At 48.0% G+C, this 25,724-nt stretch overlaps 1 protein-coding gene across 1 annotated transcript in view; it reads left to right on the forward strand.

Moving 5' to 3' along the window:
- Positions 1 to 1,480: 1,480 nt before the first annotated feature.
- The window catches only part of BOC (BOC cell adhesion associated, oncogene regulated), a 60,131-nt gene continuing 35,887 nt past the window's right edge, over positions 1,481 to 25,724 (forward strand). The window contains exons 1-2 of the mRNA XM_054163689.1: positions 1,481 to 1,538; positions 2,059 to 2,161. Coding sequence (XP_054019664.1) covers positions 1,530 to 1,538; positions 2,059 to 2,161 — 112 coding nt within the window. The 5' untranslated portion in view covers positions 1,481 to 1,529. The remainder of the gene's footprint in view (positions 1,539 to 2,058; positions 2,162 to 25,724) is intronic.

Below are 25,724 nucleotides of genomic sequence, written 5' to 3' on the forward strand. Positions count from 1 at the left end.
GGAATAACTCTGAAACCTAATGATGACATAAGGATAAACCTTAAAACTCACTCATCTTCTCTGACTGAGGGATTTCAAGTTTAGAAACTATTGATCACTTTTATCATCTATGCTCTGTGCAGGACAAAGTTGTGAAAAATCTACCCTAACCTTGAAGTGACAACAGATTTGTTTCAAGCTAGTCTTTATTGAAGGGCTTTGGAAGAAAGATTTCCTTGCACCTTTGCACATTTGTGGTTTGGGTCATGTATTCATGCTTCATAGTGGGGGAAGGCATTGAGCAGGAGCTGGTTTGGTTTAATCCCTGGGAGTGGTGTCATTGCTTTTTCTGAAAATTTGTGCCTGAGACAGTTTTCATGAGAGCCTCCTAGAAAGAATAGTTGGAAGGAAAGGTCTTTCCCTTCTTGTCTCAGTTTTCTCCACATCACCTCCTGAGAAGCTGTATTTCTTATGTGTTTAGAGTGTCAGTCAGTCATCTTTCTTGAAACTAGCTGGCTAAAAATCACACATACTTAAGACTCTTTCATCCCATAGGAACTGAGTATTTTCATGTAGTAAAATAATTCTCCCCATGTTTGGGGGGAAAACTGCAACTTGAAATAAACATTTGGGTGTGTACTGTTTAACCTGGATTCAGGCAAAGTTTTGCCTTTTACAGTCACTTCTCTTTCTCCTCTTTTTCATTCCCTGCCCTCATTTTTATTTCAGGATTCTTGATGCAGATGGTCTGTCCTGGGTCCCACAACAGCCCAAAGGGGATGAGAACTCTCTTCTGGAGGGAGTGACCTTGTGGGCAGGGAAAACTCCTCAGGTGTTCCCACAAACACTGATTATGTCTGGTGACGCAGCTAAGCAGGTGCGTGAACTTCAGCTACCCAAGCAGGCAAACTGTGGCACAGAAGCGATGACAGGACGTGCCAAATCCCACCCAGCAGTGTGCCACCACCAGAGCCTGGAGGTGGGTAGGACCCTGGGGGGCAGACCCGTGGCAGTGCTCACAGCCTCCTTTTTCCAAGTGTCTGGTAGTGCAGGGACAGATGTACAGAAAAGGTGTCATTCTCTGGGAAGGTCAACAGGTGGTTGACCAGTTTCTGTGCAGCTCTGGGCTCGGTCCCTCCTGGGCAAAAGGGAAAGGTCTCCCAGGAGGTCTGCCGCAACGCGATACTTAGCAGCAGCCTATTTCAGTACAACTAATGACTGCTGAGGCCCCGTCAGCGTGACCGGGCGGGATGAGCCAGATGCGGTGGGATAGCCCCTGGTGTGGGTACAGCCGGGGGACTCTGCGCCGCAGCCGCTTCGGTCAGCGAGGCCTAGCGGCTGCCCCCCTCCCCAACTCTGCTGCTCCCCTGGGCATGGTGCATCCACGGCTCCGCCGCTCCCCAGCCGCGGCCAGCGAGCCGGCCTCCAGCTGCCCAGCCCGAACTTTTCGGCCCGACTTTCCCGCTTCCGCCTGCCGGGGGGAGCGTGGCGGACGGCGGGGAGCGGCCCAGCGGGTGCCGGCGGCCTCCTTTGGGGTAGGCACCAGCCAGATGATGCCGGTTAGTGTTAGTGGCGGGTGATGGGGGACGGGGTGAGGGGAGGAGATGAGGGACGAAGGGGGGGGGGGGCGGGGAGAGAGTCAGTCGCTGCCGGGCTTTTGGGGAAGGGGTTTATTTCGCGTTTTCTCCCTCCTCTGGCTCCTCCTCTTCTTCCCTCCTCCTCAGGGGGAGGGGAGGAGAGAAGGGAGGCTTTGGGGCAGGAGTAGCTAGAGCAGGGAATTGTTTGGGAGTTCAGTCATCCAAAAGCCGTCTCCCGTATGGAGGGTCTGGCTTCCCGCATCCCGGCGCCTCTTCCCTCCTCCTCCTTCTCCTCCTCCTCCTCCTCCCGCCGTGCCTGAGCGCTGCACGGCCCCTCATCCCCAGCGGCAACCCGCAGAAAAAACACAACCACCCCCAGCACCCCCAAAACAAGGAGCCTCTGCCTTCCCTTTCCCCCCTAAACTCAGGCTTTTGCCCTCTCTTTTCCTCGCTTGTATTTTTTTTTTTCTCTGTGTGTGTGTGTGTGCTGAATTCCCCGCAGATCCGGCCTGGAAGTTCCCAGCTCCTGGAGTTAAGCCTCTTTGTTGCTTCCCTTCGTTTGGGGCATCTTTGTGTTTCCCCCGCCTGCTCCACTGGAGACCGTGGTGAGTGAAGCGAAGGGGGCCTGGGCCCAGCAGCACCGGGCCAGGAGAATGGCTGTGGTGGGTGGTGGGGTGCAAGGCTTTCCCCCCCGCTTCAGCTAGCGGCAACGGTGGCCAATCTTTGTGTCACAGTTTGGGAAGTTGGCGTGGGCATGTGGGGAAGGGGGTCTGCCTAGGGACACGGGAGATGTGACAAGAGAGGAGTGGAGACCCACTGGTCACCAGCAGCGCGGGGCTTGTGTTTGCTCAGGCAGGTGAGATGTGGGGGGCTCAGCTGTTTCCCCTCCAGCTCTTCCTCTGTCGGTCGGCGTTAATGGAGGGCCCAGTGCATGCACAAACCCCGTGGTGCTCCGGCGCTTGCCTGAAACTTTCCCAAAAGCTTGGTCCTTGATGTCGCCCAGTCCTCACTGCCGGCTGGTCGAGGAGGGACAGTTCCCAGTGGAGAGAGGGAGCGAGAAAAGCTCTGCAAAATAAACCCCAGACTCACCCTCTGTTGCTCCAGCTCTTGTCAAAAGCTGATGGGAGGTTGCAGGCAAGACGCGGCTCCTGCAGATGCGAAGGAATTTCAGTTTGTGGTCTGTGAAGGGGCTGCTACTGCAAGGAAAAGCAGGGGTGGGTAATCTTCGAGTGAAATGTTTTCCCTCTTCATGTTGTGATCATAGAGTTTTTAACTTTGGTGCAAGAATGAGGAGTGATTTGGGTCAGGGAAAGCAATTTTCTGCTCAGTGGTGGGATGCTGCTGTAGGATTTGTGTGTGTGCGCCTTGCTGTTAGGACTGCAACTTTGGCAGGTCCTCTGAATGGTGACTAAATAGAAAATGTGGTGGGGAGAAAGTGGGTTGCTGAATTTGTAGATGTGTGTAGATGTGTCCAAGTGAGATGTTTTTAAAATGCTCCAAAGATGCTGATACTTAAGTTGAAAAAACAGACTTTAACCAATACCACTGGGCTGGCAAAAGATACCTTAGGCTTTTTGGGACTTCCTCAATTAAAATTCTGGTACCCTAGGTGTTGTTTCACTGGCATTGTGGAAGAGGCAATCCAGGTCTGTTAAAAAGGTGTTGGTTTTCTTTTGCTTCTTGTTTGTTTTAAAGAAACTCTCTTGACCTCTCCGCAGCGTTGTGCGAATGGGGTAACAGGAATACACACACACACCCCTGCCCTGCACTCCCATGTAGTTCCTGATGTGTCTTAAATTGAGTGGTTTTCTTGGTGCCCAGTTTTCTTAATTTCCACTTCACTGCTGTGGTGTCTGTTTGATAGGTTCATTTGTAGTCTGCCATTAAACTTTCTTTTCCCATGGGCTAGAAAGCTGCCATGGAAAACATTAGAAGAATGTAGGCGTTTTGCAAGTAGGATTTTTATCTGACTTTTCTTTTCTTGTGAAATTTAACTGCCTCTGTGTTTTATAAATTTAGGGGAGGGTTCTTGCACACATATCTATGTATTTACACATATGTACATACGTGTGGGCACTTTTATTTAATGGGTTGGGTGTTGAGGTTTATGGCTCAAGGAGGGAATTCGGCCAAAACACATCATGGGTTTGCATTCAAGATTTATTCTGCTCATTTAAGTGATCTAAAGAAATAAAGGTGAAATAACCTGCCATGCTAATAGGAGTCATCTTGGGATCTTCTGAAGTAAACAGGACAGAAAGTGAGAGCTGTGAGCTCCCCTGCTGGGTGCATGATACTGACAAGAAATAAATGGAGTTTTGTTCCATGTACTTTTATTAACTCACCCCTCTAGATACAGTTACAGGGACTCATCCTGTGTGTACAATGCACAGGAGGTCCCAGTAGGTATTTGCTGTGGGGGTTGAAGTCAAGTACAGTGCAATTCTCCCTGCTGGTATAATTCCTGTTAGGGAAAATGAGGCCAGTTCATCTGAAGGGTGCACAAAGGTCCTGTATAGATTTGAAAGGCAAGTTCAGTTTTCTTCCTCTCTCATACCCATGCACATCCACAGGACCTTTCTTTGGAGAGATACCCCAGTGCAAGTAGCTGAATCCACATAACCTCTTCTCTGATTGGTGCAGAGAAATATTGCAGGTGAATGTATGAGGTACAAACTTGCACGTCATTCTTATGGGTGCCCTATATCCCTACAGTCTGGAAAATACAGCCTTTCTATACCTTGTACTGACATGACAGGGGAGGACAGAGCAAGAGGTATTTAAAAGACTGCAGAGTGAAACCCACTGTCTGAAGTTTGCAGAGGTCTTTCCAGCCTTTTGAGCATTGTAGTCCCAGCTTACAGTTTTGCTGTTGAAAAGCAGGTGAATTGTTGCCCTGTCCCCCTCACTCCTTGAAATTCCTAGAATCATAGATTCTGTCCTCAGAACTAAGAGCAGACAAATCCTGCCAAACCTTCAGTACCAAACTGGCATCCCTGCAGTACTTTCTGGGTGCTCATGCAGCTGCTTCCTCCTGACTAGAACTGGCAGAGTTGGCCCATTGGGAGCCAGTTGGAGCCTCCTGCTGAGCAAGAGGCATTGCAGATGGGGCCATGAAGTGAGCAGCCTTACTTTGTCCACATCCTCCCCAGTGATGTAGAAGGGAAACTTCCTTTCCTGAGTTTAAAAGACTAATCCATTTAGGGCAGACAATTTGTAGTTTGTTGTCATTGTTACTCAATGACTGCACTGGCCTGAAACCTCACCAAATCCACCTGCCTGTGCTACTTTGTGAGTTGTACGTCCACAGGAACACTTCAGCCTTGCAGTTTGATAACATATACAGCTTCAAAAAGAACTTTGTTCTATCCAGGCTGTGGGTGGGAAGATGGGTGGTAGGGTGGGAACGACACTCTTCAGGTGGAAGCATGAGTTTGGATGTTGAGGTGTTTGGGCTGTGTCTTCAGCTGATGTTTAAGCTCACACAGGTCGTGCGCAGTTTCCTCCACAGCCCTGTTCCTTTCCCAAGCGGAAAACGGCTCTAAATCCCATGCCAGTGAAAGCAATGTGGTGGGGGAGATACTACCAAGTGGCACCCGTCCTTGTATCTCAGAGCAGAGCTCAGGTGCATGACAGAGGGTGCTCTGCTGTGCTGAGCCTCCCTGGGACTGCCACAGGGCTGAAGGGGCACTCCTGCACCTCCAACATCACTCCCTTTTCCCAGGCAAAGACAGGCTAACTCCCAGTTTCCTTCCTTGTGTGCCTTAGGAAGATGGGGAGCAGTAACAGGGAAGAATGCATTGAGGACCACGATGGTTGTTTTATCCCAGGCTGGCCTGCAAGGAGGTTTTTGGAGACCTTGGGCTCAGTTGATCTCAGTTTAGTCATAGGCCAATGTAACTTCAAGCTAACAAAAGTTTCTTTGGCAGTGAATAACAAGGGGTTGGTTGTTCTAATGCCTGATGTCGGGTGCCTCAGAGGTGTGAGGCACAATTCCATTGGACTTCTTTAATGTGCAAAGATGATTTGATACATTCCTGTTGGGCTGGCATGTTATAGACCAAGGCTTGCAAATCTCTTGATTTAAGCCGTTACGTCCTGGGCTAAAACTTTGCAGCGGGAAGCGTACAGTTAGGATGGGATATCCCACAAGGAGAAAGCTTTCTTGCAAAATCTTAGGAGACTTCCTGTTTCTGGTTAAACTGAAAACATCCTGAGGGAAAAACCTGCTGCTGTGTATTCTGGTGCTTCTGTGGTCAGTCTCGGCTTAAGAGGTTGTTACATATTCCAGTCCCCAGGCCACAAGAACCGTTTAAAGCAAGTAATGACTAAATGAATTGCTGGTCCTTAGGTAGAAAGAGGGAGTGACTGGCATCCAGTTTTCTGAAGGTACTTTGGGTACTTTTCAACAAAAAGTATCATAAGCATCTTTTTTCATTTCCTGGTGTCTCATTTAGTTCCTCTTGGCCTTGAATCATAGGACATTGTTGATGGTGCTTCGTTGGCTGAACATAGTGCTTGAAGCTGGTTTTCTAAAAGGAATGCTTGCAGGATGGGAAGCTTTCAAAATTTGCTTTGTATGCATGTTTTCACAGAAGAGTTTTTCTTAAATCTGCTTTCCACAGGAGCTTGTGCTCCAGCAGCATAGCTGTGTGATTCCCATGTCCATGGGAGGCTAAAACAAAAGGAGCATGGATGCAGTGGAAGCGAATTGTCTGAAGAGCTCAGAAGTATGTTTGTTGCAGGAGTCCCAAAGCTGCTGCAGGCAGTACAGGGTTTTCTACATGAACAGGGAGCAACAGATCCCTGCCCTGAGGATGTTCCATGCTCCTTTTATTAAAATGGCCTCTCTTGTTGCCTTGAAGAGGACAAATGAGATGGGAGGCTCAGCTGTGCCTGATGGGGCTGTTAGCAGAGCACCTGGCACAGTGCAGCCAGGGTGCCTGAGAGGGGCTCTCAGGCCTACTCTGTGTGTTGTAGGAGCTTTGGAGCAAGAGGCAGTGCCAATTTATTTTGGCTCTGGTGGGATCGATGGGGGGAAATGTGCTTCAGGGAGCGTGTGGGACGTGCTCAAGCTTCTTTGCCTTCCTCACAGGCAGGGTGCCAGCACAGAGTGAGAGCCAAACTTTACCCTTGCTTTCTGCTCAGCTGCTCTGGGGAGGCTGCTGCCCTGTGGCCGAATCCCCCCCCCGCCCCGAGCTCCCCTTAGACACGAGGGTGGTGACTGCACCTTACGCCTGTGCAGCATGGTGGAGGCTTGCTGGGTGAAGTCCAAACCACACCACAATGTGTTGCCCCTGTGAAAACCCACTGTTGTCAAGTTCACAGAGGTTTTGGGCTGCGGTGTCTCTATATGTCTGGGAAAGCCAGATGGTATTTTGGAAGCCGGTCATTTTTCATTAACTTCTGTGCCCAGCGTAGGCAGTATGGTGTTCACCCTGAGTCCTGCAGCATCAGTGCCATGGTGGCTCTCTAAAGGCCACTCTGGCAAAGAGAATAGCCAGCAGGTCATACTCTTATGCAGAGCCACAGTTCTGGGACCCTGCCAAATGCAGGGATGTGCTCACTGGTTGCAGTGTCAGCGAGTCTGAGCAAGCTTATGTGCCTAAAGACTGCTCTTTGGGCCCTTGTGTTGTTCTTTAAATGGTAGGAGTGGAGAGAGAAAAAAGGGTGTAAAGATCCCTGACAGAACTGTGTCATCAGCTTTTGAATACCAAAGTAAGGTTGCTTTTTGATTTTCTTCTTACTAACAAATGGACAGGTTAGGCAGAGCCCTGTCAATTGGTGTGTTGAGCTTAGTGTGGTTAAGAAAGCTTGTGGTGATATAAACCTCCAGAGGCACTAATTGAGAAATAAACCTCAGATAAGGACTTGCTGGCATTTATGGCTAAAATGCAGCTTTCTCTGCTAATGTCACTGTAATTTTTCATGGCACTGTTAGGCAGAGCAGCCACCTTGCCTAGGGGTGCCAGTATTTTAGAGTACAGGCCTGGGATGTGAAGAGACCTTGGTTTGGTTTTCCTCTACAAAGCAGATTTTCCCCCGAGTTGGGGCAGGTTGATCTTTGCCCCAGCTCTTCACCTGCAGAACCTGAGTGGCACTTCCCTGCCTCCTTGTGGTGCTGCAGGTAGAGACCATAGGTTTGCAGGCCCTTGGAAAACCTCTTGGATAAGGACCACAGTTGGTCTCAGCAGAGAGCCTTCTGAGGCATTGGTGGCCAGGTGGGAGGCTCTTGTGGTTGCCTTTGGGGATATTGTCCCCTTCGTGGTGGGTGGATGTGGGCTGTATAAGGGCTGGTTTTGATTTGGGGGGTGGGCTGGTTGGTAGTGCAGCCGTAGAGAAGCCCCTCTCAGAGTGTTGACCCGTGGGGAGTCTAGCATAGGTAGTAGTGCTGCAGCTGCGGTGGATTTATGGCTCCAGCCAGTGGTGGTACAGAGAGGCCATTGTAATCCCACGTACTGTAGGGTGTACATCTCAACCAGCATTGGCTCCTAGGTTGGGTTCCCCCCTCCATCCCTTCACGTCTAGCTTTATGAAGTTCCTCCCCTTAAATTGCAAATTTGGCCTTATCTTCAAAGAAGCCCTTTAGTGCCAAGCTTTTAAAGGTAGGGAGGAGGCAAGAGCAAAAACATCAAATCCATTAACAGCCCAGTTGCCAGAGAAAATGTTTTTTAAAACAAAATCTGAAGCCTTAGTGTTGGAGATGCGAAGCCAGGCTGGAATACAAGCGTGGGCCTTGTCCCCGGAGAGTCGCAGCGCTGGGAGTACGCTGGCACAGGCCGTGCAGCGAGGATTCTTGTGCATGCACGCACACAAATAGACAATTATTTGGAAGCCAATGGTGTTCTGGATACTGAATAATAATTTACTTCATCTCATGCCTTCTGTCTCAAACTGCTCCGAGCTGTAGCTGGCATGCAGAGTGTTCTCCCTGCTCCAGTCCTCTGCTGGATGGCAATCCCCTGTGGGGCAGGAAGGTGCTGCCTGCTTGCGCAGCCCTTGGCCGTGGGTGGTAAGGACAAGCTTGCCCCGCTTTTTCAGAGCTTGCAGCTGTCAGTGAGGGATTCATTTGGGCCCCATGAATGGTGATGGGAATGTGATTTTTATTATTCCCCCCCCCCAGAAGAAAGCTGCTTTTTTCACTAACCCAAGCAGTGTCAGATTGAAGGGGTGGGTTTGAGTCCCAGCATGAAGAGATGTTTTCAAAAACATGCTGGGTGGGATTTTTCAGAAACACCTGGAGTGACTTTAATGATGTGGTGGAGAGTCCATGAGACTAATGCACTGAGAGACCAGCCAGCTCTCCCCTCACTTTTAAGTACAGTGTCATGCTTGGGGAGAGTCCCACTTGTCACCACTGTAACAGCTGCCCAAATTAGTCCTGACCACCTATGCCTGTATAGAAGTGGACTCTTTATTTCACAAGTTGCAATCATACACATCTGGGCTTGCAAGCAGTTGAAGTGCAGCTTTGAAGCCAGAGCCATCTGGGTAGAAGGAGAGCAAGATGACCCAATTAATCAGCCATTATCCGTAATGGGGTCTGAAATCAATGAGGAGCACCCTGTGACTGGCTTCTTCTGGGGTCTTGTGGCATAGTCAGACTACAGCAGAACAGTGGGACGCTGTCAGGATGAGGGTTTGACATCTATTAGCTCTTGAATCCCTATGGAGACTTCCCAACCCCTCATCTCGCAAAGCTGGATATCTGGCTTGTAGCCATTAGCCACCTCTGGAGCTGAAGACTTGTAGGTTGAGAGAAGACTGTCAGAATCTGGAACATGGAGGGCTTCTCAGAGAGGCATGCCAGCTGTTCTGGATGAGTCCATCATCACTGTTACCATCATTCTGATGTTGCTCTTGGGATATCTAGGAAGGGAAAAAGCCTGTGCTTCCCAGCAGATGAGGAGCAGATCTCCTGTTTGCATGCCAGCTTTTTCATGAACATTTCCATAATGCTGTAGAGAAAGAGTCCAAGGCAGCATAATGGCTAGCTGCTTTTGAAAATCTTGCTGCTTTGGGTTCCTGAGCTGCTGGTAATGTTGCAAGAGGAGTTTAGCATGTTGCCACCTCAGCTCCATACCCTGTCAGAGATGGCTGCTCACCCAGCAGTGGGGGAGAAGGTCTTGCGATCATGGTCAGCTATGCTCAGTGACCATGCAGGCCTTTAGCTCAATGGCAGGTGCTAAGAAAGGGAGGTCATTACCAACGTATGGACCTGGATCTGCTGGAGCATGGATGTACTCCTGTCATGGTAGGGATGTGAGTAGCCAGTTTGTGGAAGCATTAGAGAAGAGCAATTTGATTTACATGGCTACAGCAAGACAAGCCAGCTCCACCTCATCAAGCATGCACCAGTCTGCTGGTAAGACTTAGCTGTACTTGCTTGGTATGAAAATAGCTGTACAAGCTGTGGGATCCTGCTAACTGCGCCATGAAAGATGCAGAGATGTGGTACTGATGGTTTAGCACCAGCCTTAGTAGAGTCAGGTAGTGGTTGGGCTCAAAGAAATCTAAGGTCTTTTCCAACCTAAACAATTCTGTGATTCTGTTTTATGATCCTGTGAAGCCTGTTGTCTTTTGTGGGAGCAAGGGGTAACTGTTCACATCATGTAGCAAGTTAAGCAGGAACATACTTGTACAGTTGTCCAGTTTTCATCATGATTGCCCAGACTGCAGATTTGGGGAGGAGGGAGAAGGAGCACAAGGAGAACAGCATCAAGAGCAAAGTGAAAGGCAGTGTTTATCGTTGATGCCTGACCTTTGCTCTGCCTTATAATCTGTCTCCCCTGGGATAGTTTTGGGCATCCCTAACCTCTGAGCCACTTCAAAGAGCCACCATTAAAAAAATTTCCCAAACTAGTGACCAAGCAAACAAGCAAAAAATCCAGCAGCCACAAAAATGTGAGCATAACCCAGCTTTTGCTTAGCTCTGGCATTGAAGATAAGTAGGGGTTTCTTAACATTGCCTCTCTGGATAAAGGCCTGAGAAAGACCTGTCACATCATCTTCCCTCATTACCCTATTCCAAACCCTAAATTATTATTTGTGTTACAGTTATGTCTACAAGTTTTAACCAAGGCTGGTACCTGGCTATGTTGGATACCGTGCTAATAACGTAATGGGAATGGTTCCTACATCCCCTTTTAAAACAGCGAGAGAAATGCACAGCAGGGGGCAAAAACAGAGCATGAAAAAGGACGTGTTTGCCTTGGAGTGACACGGCAGGTCAGGACTGGAGCTTAGTATAGACCTTGTGTTCCTGTGCATTTTCCACCTTGCTCTGCTCTTCAGAAGAGAGGGTCAATGTCACACATCACTAGGGCTTGACTGAAACTTGTCTGCCTTGAAGCTGGAAGTTGTCCATAGCAGAGTCTTCTCCTCCTTAGCCTACAGCTCACATCAGTCAATAAAGAGTGATGTGGCTTCATATGCTCTGGTAGGTGGTTGCCCAGATGGGGTACTTGGTACTGCAGGTTTTAGTAGCATACTGCTGCTGTGGCATGCCTTGAATTGGAACAAGCAGCTGGTCACACAGAGCAGAAGCTCCATATGGACAGTCTGCAGAAAGGAGCCAGTTATGATTTTAGTTTGCTCCTGTCAGATAGTTTTAAGTTGTGCCATCATGCTTTGAAAGATATCTGGGAGAGCAGAGCCAGTGCCATAAGGAGAGTTTTGCTTGCAGCATGTAATATCAGGTTAAAAAATCTCATAAATACTATGTGTGCCTTCTTTCTCAGGAGGTCTGAGACTGCTCCTCCTGCCCTGGAGGCACTGATTTTCAGTTCACAAGCCAAGGATTAAATTCTTAGAGATGCTACTAAGGTCAAGTTTGTGGCTTGCACTGTGGCCCAGGTGGAAGAGAACACTTTGCTCATCTCTTCATGGTTGGTACAGAGGTATCTTGTGCTATAGGGAGGTGCAGGAAGAGGGATGAGGAACAGCAGGGTTACAAAGAGCTGCACCTGTTTGTTTGCAAAAAGCTGTGGACAAACTCTTCTGATGGGCTGCTTGTGGCTGTGCCCTGCTGCTGTCTAAATAACAGCCTGAATTACAATTGGAAGCTTTCTGCTTAGAAGAATGCTTTGAAACATCATGTTTTTAATGGCACTGTTGCCAAGGGCTCCTTGTGGCTGGGTGGAGAGATGACTCCTTCTTGTGCCCTGAAAGGGAGAGGCACCTATCTGAAGCAGGTCTCCTCCATTATGCAAGTGAGTTTGATCTGCCCTCTGTAAGCTAAATAATTTAATTATGGAAGAGATCTTAGATGAGATGTTTGGACCTTTACAGTTTCTTCCTGGCTCAGTCAGTTCCTTGGGAGTGGAAAGGTGGTGGGAGATGCCAGACAGCTGCACAATTATGGCTTTTTCATCTCTGTTGGTCTCAGGTGCCCTGTCCTTGTGCATGAAAGACTGCAAGAAGGCACCAACAGAGCCATTGCCTTCATTTCTGTTTATCTGAATTACACAAGTCATGGCATGGAGAAGATGCCCAGAAACGGTTTTATGCTGTCCCATCAATCCTTCCTTGTGCATGAGGAAAATAATCTCTTTCTCTCTCCTAGCACCCAGTTTTGTGAAGGAGGCACCTTTTTTTTTTAACCCAGAGCCCACAAGGGGGAGGGACAAGCTGCAAGCATGCCTCTGTTCTCCGTGTGTGTGTTTCTCCCAAAGGATGTGGGGGCCACCGCCAGCCCCTTGCACTCCACTTTCTCCCCATTTTCTGTCTTTTTATTTCCCCTCCTCTGAAGATCCCTGTGCAGCCAGCAACAGTTGCCAATGCTGAGAAAGGCTTGTTGGGCCATATCCTGGGTGCCCCTGTCCTTACTTGTTTTGGGGAAAGCTGATAAGGAACAACTAGAGGTGCCTCCTCAGGCACCAGCCCACTGCTAGAGAAGTGATCCCAGCCCTCACCAACCCGGGGCGAGCTCAGGGTGCTGGCATGTCGGAGCGGGTTCAGGGAGCCCTTGCCCGGGCACGGTGGCTGCCTGCAGTTGCAGGCAGGGCTGCTGTCTCCCCAGAGGTTATTCTGGAGAAATACCATCCTTGAAAGGAGAGCCCTTCTTTCCCTCTGGCTGGTAGATTTGGGCTCCGGGGTTCAAAGGCAGTGTTTTCAAGTCTCTGACATTGTTTCCGATCTCCTCACATTTTGTGAGCTGGGAGGGTGTTGTGGTGACCGTTCTGCTCACAGGAAGCCAGAGGAGGAGCTCGGTGGGGCCAGCAGACATGGCGTGCATCAGGATGCCAGCATCTGCAAGGGGCTTATAAGCATTGGGCCAAAACGTCTCAGTGAGCTGTTAATGAGCCACAGATTGGCAGCTGTATCTGGGAGCCTGCTGCCTTGAGCTTCTAGAGCTTTCTGCCAAAGAAATAGATGAGTAAAAGCTGTTGGTAGGTGAGTGTTGGGAAGGAAGACCCTAAAACAAAGATCCTTGGAAAGGCAGGTCAGGGATGGACCTCAAGAGATTGCCTCTGCCAGAGGCTACTTGTGGTTTTTCTGAAGGTCTCCTTAACTTGGGGGCTGCAAAAAAACACCCAAACCAACTCATTTTCCATGTAACACTTCTGATAGGTAAGACCAACAGAGGTTTACCTTTGGCTTTTACAGTGAAGGCTTTCCAGAGGCTTTGCTGGGTTACAGAGCCCCAGAGGCTGCAATGCATGTGTTCCCTTCTTGCATATGGAAGGATGCTTTTGACAGATGTTTGTTATCAGCAGAGCAGAGGAACAGACGAACTTCAGCTGGTGAGAAATGCTCAAGAAAATTAGCATTGCTTCACTCTTGGGTTTGTAGAGGGAATTCTGGAAGCCATTTTTTTTGGGCCCCATTGTTATAGTTTATGTTTATAGAGTCATAGAACCATTAAGGTTAGAAAAGACATCAAAGATCAAGTCTAGCCTTCTACCCTATATGTCCATGACCACTAGACCATGTCCTGAAGTGCCACATCTACTTGCTTCTTGAACACCTCCATGGATGTGACTCCACCATTTCCCTGGGCAGCCTGTTCCAATGCCTGGCACCTCTTTCAGTAAAGAAGTCCTTCCTGATATCCAACCTAAACTTCCCCTGGTGCAGCTTGAGGCCATTACCTCTTGTCCTGTTTTTAGTATCTAGTTCCTCTCTTTTCATGAGAGACTATTAAATCCTGCAGTGTGTTGTGGACGTGACTGGAGGAGAACAGCTTGCTTTATCCATCCCAGGGCAGGGTGTGCCAGCTGCACAACTGGATTTAAAATCATGGAGCCACAAAATGATGGAGTTTTAGGTATTTTCCAAATTAAGAAATGGCCAATAATTTCCCTATTGGTAATTCTGTGATTGTATTTCCCTTATAGCTCCATTTTCCCAGTGCTACAGGGAGGGGGGAAAGTCCTCCTTCCTTTTCACTTCTAACATTGCATTTGGGGCCTGAAAAAAAGTGAGTATTTAACATGATTTGGAGGGTAGGTACTGACTGAAATGGTCTACAGATGACTGCACTGAGTAGTGAAAGTTTTGTGGTGTTTTTTTTCCTAGGGATGTTTAGTGCTATGGGACAGTCACAGACTTTCCTTCTCCACAAAAGAGTGACAGTCTCTGTAAGCAATTAAAAGATAAATGTCCATGAGGCAGAGGATGTCTTTTTCTTGTGGTTTTGTAGAGTACCTAATACTGAGATTTTTAAAGGGGTCTCTGTAAAATAAGAGAATCAAATACTCCTTATGCTCCTTTACTGGGTAGCAATGATGTAAGAATATTTGGAAGATCCAAAGAGTTTTAAATACTTCTTTTTTATCCCCCCAGCAGACAAATGATTTGCTGTGTTGTCCCAGACCACTGCTTGGAGAGGATAGTCTGATCTTCTCTGTGAAACTCCTACAAAAGCCCTTCAAGCAAAGGTGGTTTTTGTTGGTTTATCTTCATTAAAAAGGCTTTGAAAATCAGTAAAGCCATTCACAGCACAGAACCTTCTTAGTCTTCGTAACAGAGGACAAAGCAGACTTCTTGGCTTAGCCTGCTCCTGGGGCTTTTAAGAATTTCTTGGACTGAACAGTATATGTTAGTAGATTCACTTTGGAGAAGATTCATTTCTGCTTCTCCTGTTGTCACCCCACAAAGCCCAGGGGCTGGTGCCACTGTTTCTTCCAGTTCTCATTCACTGCTTACAGTTTTCTCCAAAAATCAGAATCACAGAATCTCCAAGATTGGAAGAGACCTCAAAGATCATCAAGTCCAACCTGTCACCACAGACCTCATGACTAAACCATGGCACCAAGTGCCACATCCAATCCCCTCTTGAACACCTCCAGGGATGGTGACTCCACCACCTCCCTGGGCAGCACAATTCCAATGACGAACGACTCTCTCAGTGAAGAACTTCCGCCTCACCTCCAGCCTAAACTTCCCCTGGCACAACTTGAGACTGTGTCCTCTTGTTCTGGTGCTGGTTGCTTGAGAGAAGAGACCAACTCTCTCCTGGCTACAACCACTCTTCAGTAGTAGTTGTAGACGTCAATAAGGTCTCCCCTGAGCTTCCTCTTCCCCAGGCTAAGCAACCCCAGCTCCCTCAGCCTCTCCTCATAGGGCTGTGCTCGAGGCCTCTGCCCAGCCTCATTGCCCTTCTTTGGACACATTCTAGTGTCTCAATGTCCTTCTTAAACTGAGGGGCCCAGAACTGGACACAGCACTCAAGGTGTGGCCTAACCAGTGCAGAGTACAGGGCACAATGACTTCCCTGCTCTTGCTGGCCACACTATTCTTGATGCCTTATATCTTATATTCTTATATATCTTATATATTCTTATATATCTTATATTCTTGATGACTTGTATCTATATCTATCTCTCTATATATACATTTAAAACAAGGACTGAGTTTGGGGGTTGGTTGGTTTTTTGGGTTTTTTTTCCTTGCCATATTCTGGGACACATACTGACCACAGTCATGTATTTGTTTTTCCTCTCTTACTTCCAAATGGAGACACATAACAATAGGCTGGAAAAAAAAAAGTACTGGAAGTGATTTGGTCATGAGTTTGTTTCCTTTTTTGGGCTACAAGGAGCGGATTAGCATTTGGGTGAAGAGGCTGGGAGCTGAAAGCCATCTCTTCACTTCCAAAGCTGAAGGGGCTTTAAATGGGCACCATACTGTTAAAATGTACTGTAGAAAAGCAGCCTTTTGGGGGACAAGCACTTCTGTTGCTTCATGTCCAGAGCATGATGCTTGGGTCCCTTTTCTCAGCTGCCCCCAAAACGCTATTTGCTATGTATGCAATAGCAGAGTCTTGTAGAACTGCTGCTGAAGGGTCTTTGTCTGCCACTGCCAGGCAGAGACAGGCTAGAAGAGAAATGCTACCTCTTGTATTAGGCTTCTTCTGAAGTGGAAGACTGCTTGCTTTCTTTCACAGACTGTTAATAGGAGGTGGTGGGTGGTGGTGTGTTTCTTATTGTATGTAGGATATGATTGTTTTCTAAATGAAATTGACTATGCTGAAGGCATGGGAGCTGGTGAGAGGTGGGATGATCCACAAAAGAAGAAAACTGATCAGGAGTGCCAAGGGGCTGTGTTCTGTTGGTTTTCTCCTGAGGAGCAGGGCAAAAAAGTATTTTGCAGATGGGGTTGGAAGATTGTTCTGAAGTGTCTGGGTCTTGGAAGGTGGTAACAGGGCAAATGAAAGGTCATCAAGTAGGACTAAAATGAATGAGTGATTGCTGCATTGGTCAGAAGGGTGGCTGTTAAAATCTCAACCTGTGCAAGCAGGGGAATCTTGACATTCTTCTGATGGGTTCAATGGGTTTGGTCCTTATAGGAGAAAGAGCAAAAGCAAATGGAGCTTAGGCATACTGGAGAGAGAATATGGTCTGATAAAGGCTAAACTAGTAGGTAAAGCTTTCAAATTGTCAGGAAATTGCCTTAATATTTATTTCTTTATGGCTTTGCTGAATTTTTTTTTGACCAGCTGTGTTTAAAAATATAACAGTAATGAGGTACTTCAGAAAGGAGTTAATCTCTCCCTCTCTTTGACACGCTGTAGAGCACCAGCTGCTGGGGAGTCACAAAGGTGTAGCCCTGCACCCTACAAGCTGAAGTCACACCTAGGGAAGCCAAACTCCAGAGGGAAGCACTGACCTGACTGGCAGTCCAAAGGGATGCTGGAGTAATGACCTTTGGCCATCCTCCAGAGGTAGCAAGTTCAGCCTGCCCAGCTCATCCACAAATATCCCTGATTCCTGCAGCCCCCTAAGCCACTGGTCCTCAGGGCAGCAAGACCAAATTTTGTCTGTGCTGGTCAGGGAGGGAAGCCTTGAACTGTCTCTGACACCCACAATGGGGAAATGCTGGAATGAGGAGGAGGGGAAACCAAGGGCTTTTGTTCTGAGGGAACAAAAAACATCCTCTGCATGTCCCTGGGTTCAGTTATTGCAGACTTCAGATTGGGCTGTTTTTTTCTTTTGCTTTTAAATGCTTCTTTAGCCAATGTGGGGGTTTTTAGTTTAGTTTAGTTTTGGTTGGAGTGTGTCTCTTTGGGAGACAGTCAGTCAGGAGCTTTTCTTTTGGCCCATCCAGCTTATCCATAGAGCATGCACAAGCCATCTCCTCTGTGCTTATTTCCTCTAGGATTCCCTATGGCTTTGCAATGGCCAAGCCTTTGTGTTAGATCTACAAGGTGGAAAGGCCAGCATAGGCAGGCCAGCTGTGCTGTATCCTCCAGCCCTCTGCCAACGAGGCCTCACTGCAGGGTGGAGGAATGCTGGTGGGGCTCCAGCTGTGAGAGTTTGAAAAACTGTGTGGTGACTGGAATGGAAGAAATTGTCTCTTCTGGCAGTGATGGAGTGGCATATGGTAGACTGGAAAGATTAAGCAAGTAAGGTTTGGTCCTAGGTGGATGATTGTGTGGAGAAGTCTTGTCTTCTCTAGACCTACTAATTTCAGCTTCAAGGTGACAAGAGAGAAGTCTCCTCTCCTTCTCTTTCTACCAGTGGTAGCTAATCAAGATTCAGTTCTAATGACTTCCCTCTACTCTCTCTGCTTCCTCTGCCCCTGCCCCACATATGCCTTTTTTTATTTTTTTTTCTTTAATGCATTTCTTTTTGGCAGGAGTTGAAACACAAGAAGTGCTTGGACCAAGATGAAACCAGTGGAGGAGCATATTGGGCAGTGCAGTGCTTTGTTCTGAGCGAAGGGGGAGAAGAGGGGGAAGCGAGGGGGGACGGGATGTCATTTCCCAGATGGGGACCCTGCCAGAGATGTTCTTGCTTTGGAAAGCAAAGAGCAATGTCTGAGGCTGTACCAGATTTAACCCTTTGTCATCACACTTCTGCCATGCAGGGAAACACTGAAGTCCCAGACCTAAAAGAGGACTGTGTTATGTGGCCCAGGTGACCTGAATGGTCTCAAGCCAAAATCTGCTGTTGTGACTAAATGCTAGCAATAGTTCAGTGTTCTTTTTTGGAAACCATGAGTGAATGAGGTATCTGTACTCCTTTGCCAGTGAGGGTCCAGAACCAGTGTGGTTGCTCTTTGAAAAACAAAATCAGCATGTTCTTGACAGTCAGGACCACCATGCTGTTTCCTGCTGTCAGAAGCACCTGGTGGGATTTGGGACGCTGTTGAACTCTGCTTCAGCTGTTCCCTTCAGGAGGCAGGGACTACTTTTGCCTTATGATATGCTTGGGAACACCTTGTCCTTTGACCAAAAGAGCCCTTCCCTGCTGGAACCAGGGCAGCAGCAAGACTACCCCCAGGGTAGCTCATAGTTGTGCTGGGGTCTGCTCGGAGGTCACAGTGGTGTTTCCTTCTCTCTGTTACCAGCCAGGCTCTTGTGCAAGCAGATTGCATTATTGGAGGGTGTGGAAGACCTCCATAGACAGGTACTTCTGTACTTCTGACTGCCTTGGGGCACAAACATTGCACGGTGTGTAGGCTGCTGAGCTAATTGCCCTAGCACTCTTGCATGGTGGCAGACTGACAATGAGGACAGAGTGAAGCAGAGAAGAGGAAGTTAAGGCAACTCTGTCTTTTCATTAAGATCTTTTCCAGGTTGTAAATGCTTGGAGCACTTGTGTCAGGACTCCAGAACAGGTTGTTTTTCTCCTGATTAAAAAATTGCAGGGGTTTTGATATACAGTGCTGGGCTGTTGGTTGGTATGGAGATCCAGCCTCTTCAGTCTGGATGGGATTTTCCTGGGAGGACCAGAGTCACTATTCCCACCAACTAAACCTGAAAACCCCTTCTTTTCTCTGTCTGAGGAGGTAACAGCTTTCCTAACTTCCCTCTAAATCTCCTGAACATGAGCATAATTTTCACCTTCAAAGAAGGTCTCAGTGACTTTGGGCTGAAGACCACAGACAACTACTTCTCAGCAGACCTGACTGCAGCATGTGAACTTTTGGCCACTTGCAGAGTGTGCCCCGGGCCCCAGACACACCAAGGGCTGGCTATAGCAGCAGTACTGTGGATACATTGGTGGCCAGTGACTGACAGAGAAGTGGTGTATCCAGTGCTGGCCTTGATACATGCCTTATGTCTTGCACACTTCTTTCTAGACATTCAAGAGAGGTATGTAGGAAATGAACATAACACCACTTTGATGTCACCCATCAGGATGATGTGGGGAAGAACAGGAGCATGTGGGCAGAAGATATGTGTGCAGAATTGCCTCTGATGGTTTCAGCTTTATTTTTTGATATGTGCAGTCTTGGATTATTTCCCATGGAGGTCAGTGTATCTGATTAGAAATTTCATGTACACATTTTACTGCACAGCATGTCTGAACTGGAACATTTTTCCTGTTTTCTTGGACCCCTTAAGTCATCCATGTAACCTTTTCAGTGATCTTGCAAACTGTAGGTGGGAGGCACGGACCAGAGGATGGGCACTAGGGTGGGAAGCGGGAGACCAATGTTTCCCTTCTCTTGTTCAGTGCTACATAGCACCCTTGGTTTCAGGGCTAGGATCAGCTGACTTGCCCTTAGATCTGTTGTGTTTGACCTAGGTCTCTGGCTCCTCATAAGCATAGTAACTGCTTTTGGATCATAGAATGGTTTGGGCTGGAAGAGACTTTAAAGGTCACCTAGTTCCAACCCTGCTGCCATGGGCAGGGATACCTTCCACTAGACCAGGCTGCTCAAGGACCTGTCCAAGCTGGCTTTGAACACTTCCAGGAAGGGGGCATCCACAACATCCCTGGGTAGCCTGTTCCAGTGTCTCACCACCCTCACTGTAAAGAATTTCTTCCTAATATCCAGCCTAAATCTAGTCTCCTCAATCTTCAGTCCATTCCCTCTCTTTCTATTACTACATGCCATTGTAAAAAGTCCCTCCCCAGCTTTCTTGTAGCCCCCCTTCAGGTACTGGAAGGTTACTGTAAGATCTCCCTGGAGCCTTCTCCAGGCTGAACAACCCCAACTCTTGCAGCCTGTTCCCATAAGGGGAGGTGCTGCAGCCCTCTGATCATCCTTGTGGGGCTAGAAATAAATGGGTGATACAGATAGCTGTTGATTATTTTTCATTATATTGGAAGACTCCCTTCAGCCTGGAGTTTGGCTTCATTTCACTCACCCAGGTGGTTGCATGTGTACATGTGTGGTGCAGGAAAGTGTCTGCTGAACCCAAGCAGACCACCATGCCCACACCTACCCAGGTCTGCAAGTGCTGTGCTGACTGGAAATATTTCCAAGGCATGAATTGCTCCTTGTTCATGTAACCTGGTGGTGGGTCTTCCCATAGTAGCTCAACCCCTTGGCTTCACTTGTGCCTTCTGATTGACTCGCTTGGCCTGTGACAGCTGATCATGGGGCATTTGCAAGCGGTGCCACATTGACTCTGCTGCTTCTCCTTCTCTGTTTACTTAGTTCTTGGCAGCTGCATGCTTGAATGTTTTCTTGACAAACACTTTCCCTGGAGTCTGTGATTATAGGTTTAGTCTGACAACCCCCACTGAATTATCCTGTTTTCTGTTGTCAACAATCTCTTGGTTGCTGTCTCCCTTAACCACAATATTGTGTGTGTGGTGTAAATTCACATTGTTCCCCTTGTAATCAGCCTGCCCCTCCCTGCTTGGTTCAGTTACTGAGGCTGTATCCTCAGGATGCTGACATCTGTATTTTACTGATCCAGAAATCCTGGGGCAACCAGGAAGCAGTACAGATAATAACACTGCATACCTGTCTAGCACCTTTCATCTGAGAATCTGAAATTATCTGACTCATGTTCTTCTGGTTATTGCTTGAGGTTTGCTATTCCTGTTTGTGCAACCTGGAAATCTGAGACACAAGATAAGGGTATGTTTTGTCCAACAGATGAAGAAGCAATTCCAGAAATGTGGTGTCATAACTACCATGACTAGGTTTTGTAATACCTGATTTAACCCCCAAAAGAAAGAGATCAGAGTGAATTGGTTGAGCAACACTCTATTTGTGGTGATCCGTGGCCCATTAAATTCCACCCAAGAGCAAAATGGTAGTGGCAAGATTTCTCCAGGGTGAGTTACCTTCCTTGGCTACATGATCAGGAGCCCATAATGTAATTGACAGGAAAACTGATCCAAACATTGTGTCTTGTTACCTGTTTGGTGGCTTGGAGTGGTGCTGAGGGACAAGCATTCACAGTGTACCAGAGAGGGGAAAGATCTTGCTGTGTTTCAGGGGTGGTAATGAGACTGGTGAAAACATGCCTGCAGGTGGTTGGGTGGTCAGCTTGGACTATTAATCTGTCTGGCCTGTTTTGGATGAGGTTCAAGACCAGGTAGGACACTGCTGCTTTTCTTACTGCCTCCAAACACAGCTGAGGACCTTCCAAGCAAACCTGGGCTGGTTTATGGTTTTGGGTGGAAACCACAAGCAGACCTCATCAAATAGCTGGGTTCTACCCCAAACCGGGCAGAGTGCACGGGCTTGTTTTGTTTTGTTTGGAGATGACTGAGAGAGGAGGGAGATGGAGGGAAACCTGCATGTGTCCAGAACTGATGGACATCACATAGGTTCCTACAGCCCGCAAGTGCCATTCCCATTGGCTAGACCAACCTGGTGAGAGCAGAATAATGCCTGAGCTTGGGTGTAAGAGGAGGCGTATTGTGTCTGAAAAGGTTCCTGAAAGAGACAGCTGAGAGGAAGAAACAATCAACTTCAAAAAAACGTTGAGGAGGAAGAAGATTAGTGTGAATGTGTGTCATCAACACACACATCACCTGAGGTGATGGGGAAGTTGTGTCAGGCTGTCCTGTGCTCTGGCACCTGGTGTGCAGGAGGAATAAGAAGCCCCTGTAAAGAAAGGGGGAGAATGGCAAGTCCTGGGAGGTAAAAGCATACTTATGTTTCACATGTTGCATCAGAACACATTCATTTTGCCCAGGAGGGAGGGCAAGCAAGAACAGTCCAGCTTGCTAGGAAAGGGCTGGGGAAGTGTGGTGCCGAATAGCTCAGGAAACATTGCTGTGGACCTCTCTCTCTGCTCCATACCCACACACAGCACAAGATCAGCCCCTTTAAGTACAGACTCCCTTAAGGGCTTTGTAGTGGAGCCACACTCTCTCACTGAGGCCAGAGCACCCCCAGCTCCCTGCCCTCCCCCCCGTCTCCCCTTCCCCCCCCTCCCCTGTTCCTTTATTCGTTTTTCAAGCACCGTATGCCAAATCCAACTTCACAGCTGGCTCTGCTCCATGTGTTTGTTTTCTATGCCTGTGCGGCGCTCGCCAGCTCTGCTTGCGCCGTGGCTCAGAGGTGGAGGTTTTGGGGGGGAGCTTGTGAGCAGGGGTGGTGGTGGGGAAAACAGGAGCAGGCTGCTGCTTTCCAAGCCCTTATTTGTTTAAAGCTTAAGCCTGTTTGAGAGAGCCTTTTTGGAGTGAGGGGTAAGTGGCAGGGGCGGCATGCGGGGGAATGGAGAAAGTAAACTGTGCGTCAAAGAAAGCAAACTTTGCAGCTGGAATTGCTGCTGGGCCTTATTGTGTGAAGGGCCTGGGGAGGTGCCTTTGGCTTCATGCTCACACTCTCAACATGACTGTTGAGTGTACATGGGCAAGGGTGAAGAGCACTGGTGTGGGCACTGTTGCATAGCTGGGGGACAGCTAGGTGAGCTTCCTTTCCCAGGTTCTGGGGCAGCAGTGTTTTGCTGTTCTTTTGTTTTGGAGCATCCATTTGCAAGAAGGGAGAAACTAGGTGTTCACAGATTCATGGAATGGTCTGGGTTGGAAGGGACCCTAAAGATCATCTAGTTTCAACCCCACTGCCATGGGCAGGGACACCTCCTACTAGACCACCTCGCTCAAGGCCTCATCCAACCTGGCCTTGAACAGAGACCTCCATAACTGCCCTGGGCAACCTGTTCCAATGTCTCACCACCCTGCCTTGCCCATCTCTGCACACAGATGCAGGGTCTTGATCCATCTCCCCACTATGTTTGGTACACTGTCCTCAACTAGACTGCATTGTTTTCAGAGATGTATTATGGCTGGGATGATAAGAAGGGCAAATGATGTGTAAGAAAAGTCTTTTTAAAAGCCCAAGAGATATGACTGTTTCCTTTTTATCTCTGGGGTGGGGGAAATCTGTCACCCATCCAAAGACTCCATCCCATCATTTTTTGCCTCCAGGTGGGCCCTATGGCATTTGGGGGGCAGCACAGTGGCTGCTGGTTACAGCATGAATGAGGGCAGTGGCTCAGCCTGGCTTCACCTAGGTGTTTGTCACTGGCCAGACCATTTGCTGTGGGCTGTCATTTCTGTCCCTTTGTCTTGCTGGCCTTGAGCTTCCACTTGTGTTTTTTGGAGAAGTGAGATGTCTTCTAGGGGAAATTTGTCCCAGCAGAGTCTCTTAGAGGCTTTTGACCTGTTCCCATACCAAAATGAGTATTGTTAATGAAAAGCATTTAAGTGCCAGCTATGGAGAGTGAAAGCTCACATTTATTCCCAAATTTATGAAAGGAAGGAAAGAAAAAAAACCCCAAACAACAAAACCCAAACAACATAAACCCAACCAACTTTTAAATACCATCTTCAAAGGGCAAGAAAAATGAGCTTGTGCTCTTTTGCATCCCAGCAACAAGTCATTGCTGAAAAGAGTGCAAACTAGAAGGCAGTTTCTCTTTATGGTGGTGATGGGGATGTCTCTAAAGCCAGCCATCTGGGGATTAAACTTTGTATTGACGTTACTGGCGAGCACTTTGTCCTGTCTCTTTTGTGTGTTCTTCTGGATTTTGATGTCAGCTGTGTTAAACTAGCCTTGTGCTTGTTAATGCAGCTTCTGGGCCTGCTCCCATTGAAGTCATGGCAAAGATCAGGCTGGTTTTGGAGGTGGCAGAAGCGAGTCCTCTGTTAGGATCTGGAGGCGTTGTGGCAGGAGGGTTTTTGCCGTGCTGCCGGCTCGTGGTTAATATAAGCTTGGTCTGGTTTTTTTTTACTCCAGCAGTTGCAGGCACCCCTGCCCTACAAATATACACTGGAAGAAGGCTCAAAAGCTAGGAAAGCTACCAAAGGCTTTGCTCTGCTCCAGCAGTAAAATTTCCCCATTGCAGATTTCCCTAAGGAAGGCTTAACAATGTCACTGGCAGTTTCTGTGGGCCTTTTTGGCTTGGGGAGTTTTTGTTGCTGTGTTTGTTTCAGGCTATTGTTCCCACTTGGCTATAGACAAGATTTTTCTATTGTTTCTAGACAAAGATGATTTTATTTTTTTTGGGTGGGTTTTTTTGGTTCTTTTTCAGTACTGAAAGGTAGATTCATATTTAAGCATATAAAGATCTGGGCTGCTTTCAAAAAAGCATTCGCAGCTGCTCTCTGGTTTGTGAGACACTGTCAACAAGAGTTTCTGAGACCTGGTTTGAAGGTAGCCTTGGCCAACAGACACTCTCAAATGCTCCCTGCTTCCCAGGCACTCCTGCAGCATGTCGTGCAGCTGCTGGCTGGTAGTGTTTATCTGGTACCTCACTCCTCTCTGCTTTCATGTTCTACAGATTCTGCTTTCAGAGAAAGGAGTGTTTCATCTGGTGGTTACCAGCATGAATGGACATGGTGGTATTTGTTGTCTGTCCTGTTGCAAGGCTGGCCCTATTGCATGACAAATGATAAAACAGAGATGGGTGGCTCCAGATCACACCTTTGCCATGATTTGTGGTCCTCCTTCCCTGGGGCCTGTTCTTGACTACTGATCCAGCTGCAGAGAGGCTGTAGGGTGATAGTAAGGGTGATAGGAGGAGACTTGATGGGGTGCTTGGTGCCATGGGTTAGTTGTTTAGGTAGGTTGGATTGGTTGATGGGTTGGACACGATGATCTTGAAGGTCTCTTCCAACCTGGTTTATTCTATGTAGTCTAAGTAGCCTGGGATGTGGGGTTTATAGCATGGCTGCCATATCAGTAGTGAAATGCTTCTTTTGGTCAACATGGTGGTGTCTTGTGGTTGGGGGGTGAGAGTTGGCTGGGTGTGTATGCTCCCCAGGAGCTGCTGGGGGAAACAGTTTAGAGATGAGCAAAACCAACTTTAGAAGAGAGCATCCTGCTCTTCCTGTAGAAGAATGCTGTGTCACTGGGACCAGAGTGTACTATGGATGTGCATCTGTTGATTGAAGTTTTGTCTTAGAGCAGGATGGAGTTTCTGGTGAGAACAGGAGTGGTTTTCCCACTATCACAAGTAACCTACATTTAAACAAAGTGGTAAAGGGGCAGCTGGGGAAAGAGACTTGTCAGAGATGTGGCAGTCCTAGGTGACAGCCTCTGCTTGAGGAAGGCAGGGTGAGGGCTTGAGCCTGGGCACGCACGTGGCAAGTGAGCCATGGCATTCATTGCCTGCTGAGACCCTGGTACAGTGGGGACAAATGCAACATAGGGAAGTTGACTAAAATCCCCACTCCTCCATCTCTCCTTTCAGAGCTCCCTCATCTCTGTTGAATTTTCCTGTCTTTTCCTTCCTGCCACCTTTATTCCCCACTGTCCTTTGGTATCTCACAGGGCTTTTGCCCAGCATTACTTTCCCTGTGTCTGCTGGGCCTGCCTTCTCCGACCTCTTTGTAACCCAAGAGGCAATGAGAGCCTTAGCCTCAGACTTTAAGTTTTTGTTGTTTGGGTTTTTAAAATTTATTTATTTGGAAAGGATGAGAAGGGAAAAACAAAAGCAGTGCCCTGACTACTGTAAACTAGCCACAGGCACATCTGTGCCTGCGTGATGACAGGTCCTGGTGGGAAGTGCCTGTCCCTCTC

Source organism: Dryobates pubescens, chromosome 8 (genome assembly GCF_014839835.1).
Source record: "Dryobates pubescens isolate bDryPub1 chromosome 8, bDryPub1.pri, whole genome shotgun sequence".
In the NCBI taxonomy this organism is placed as follows: Eukaryota; Metazoa; Chordata; class Aves; order Piciformes; family Picidae; genus Dryobates; species Dryobates pubescens.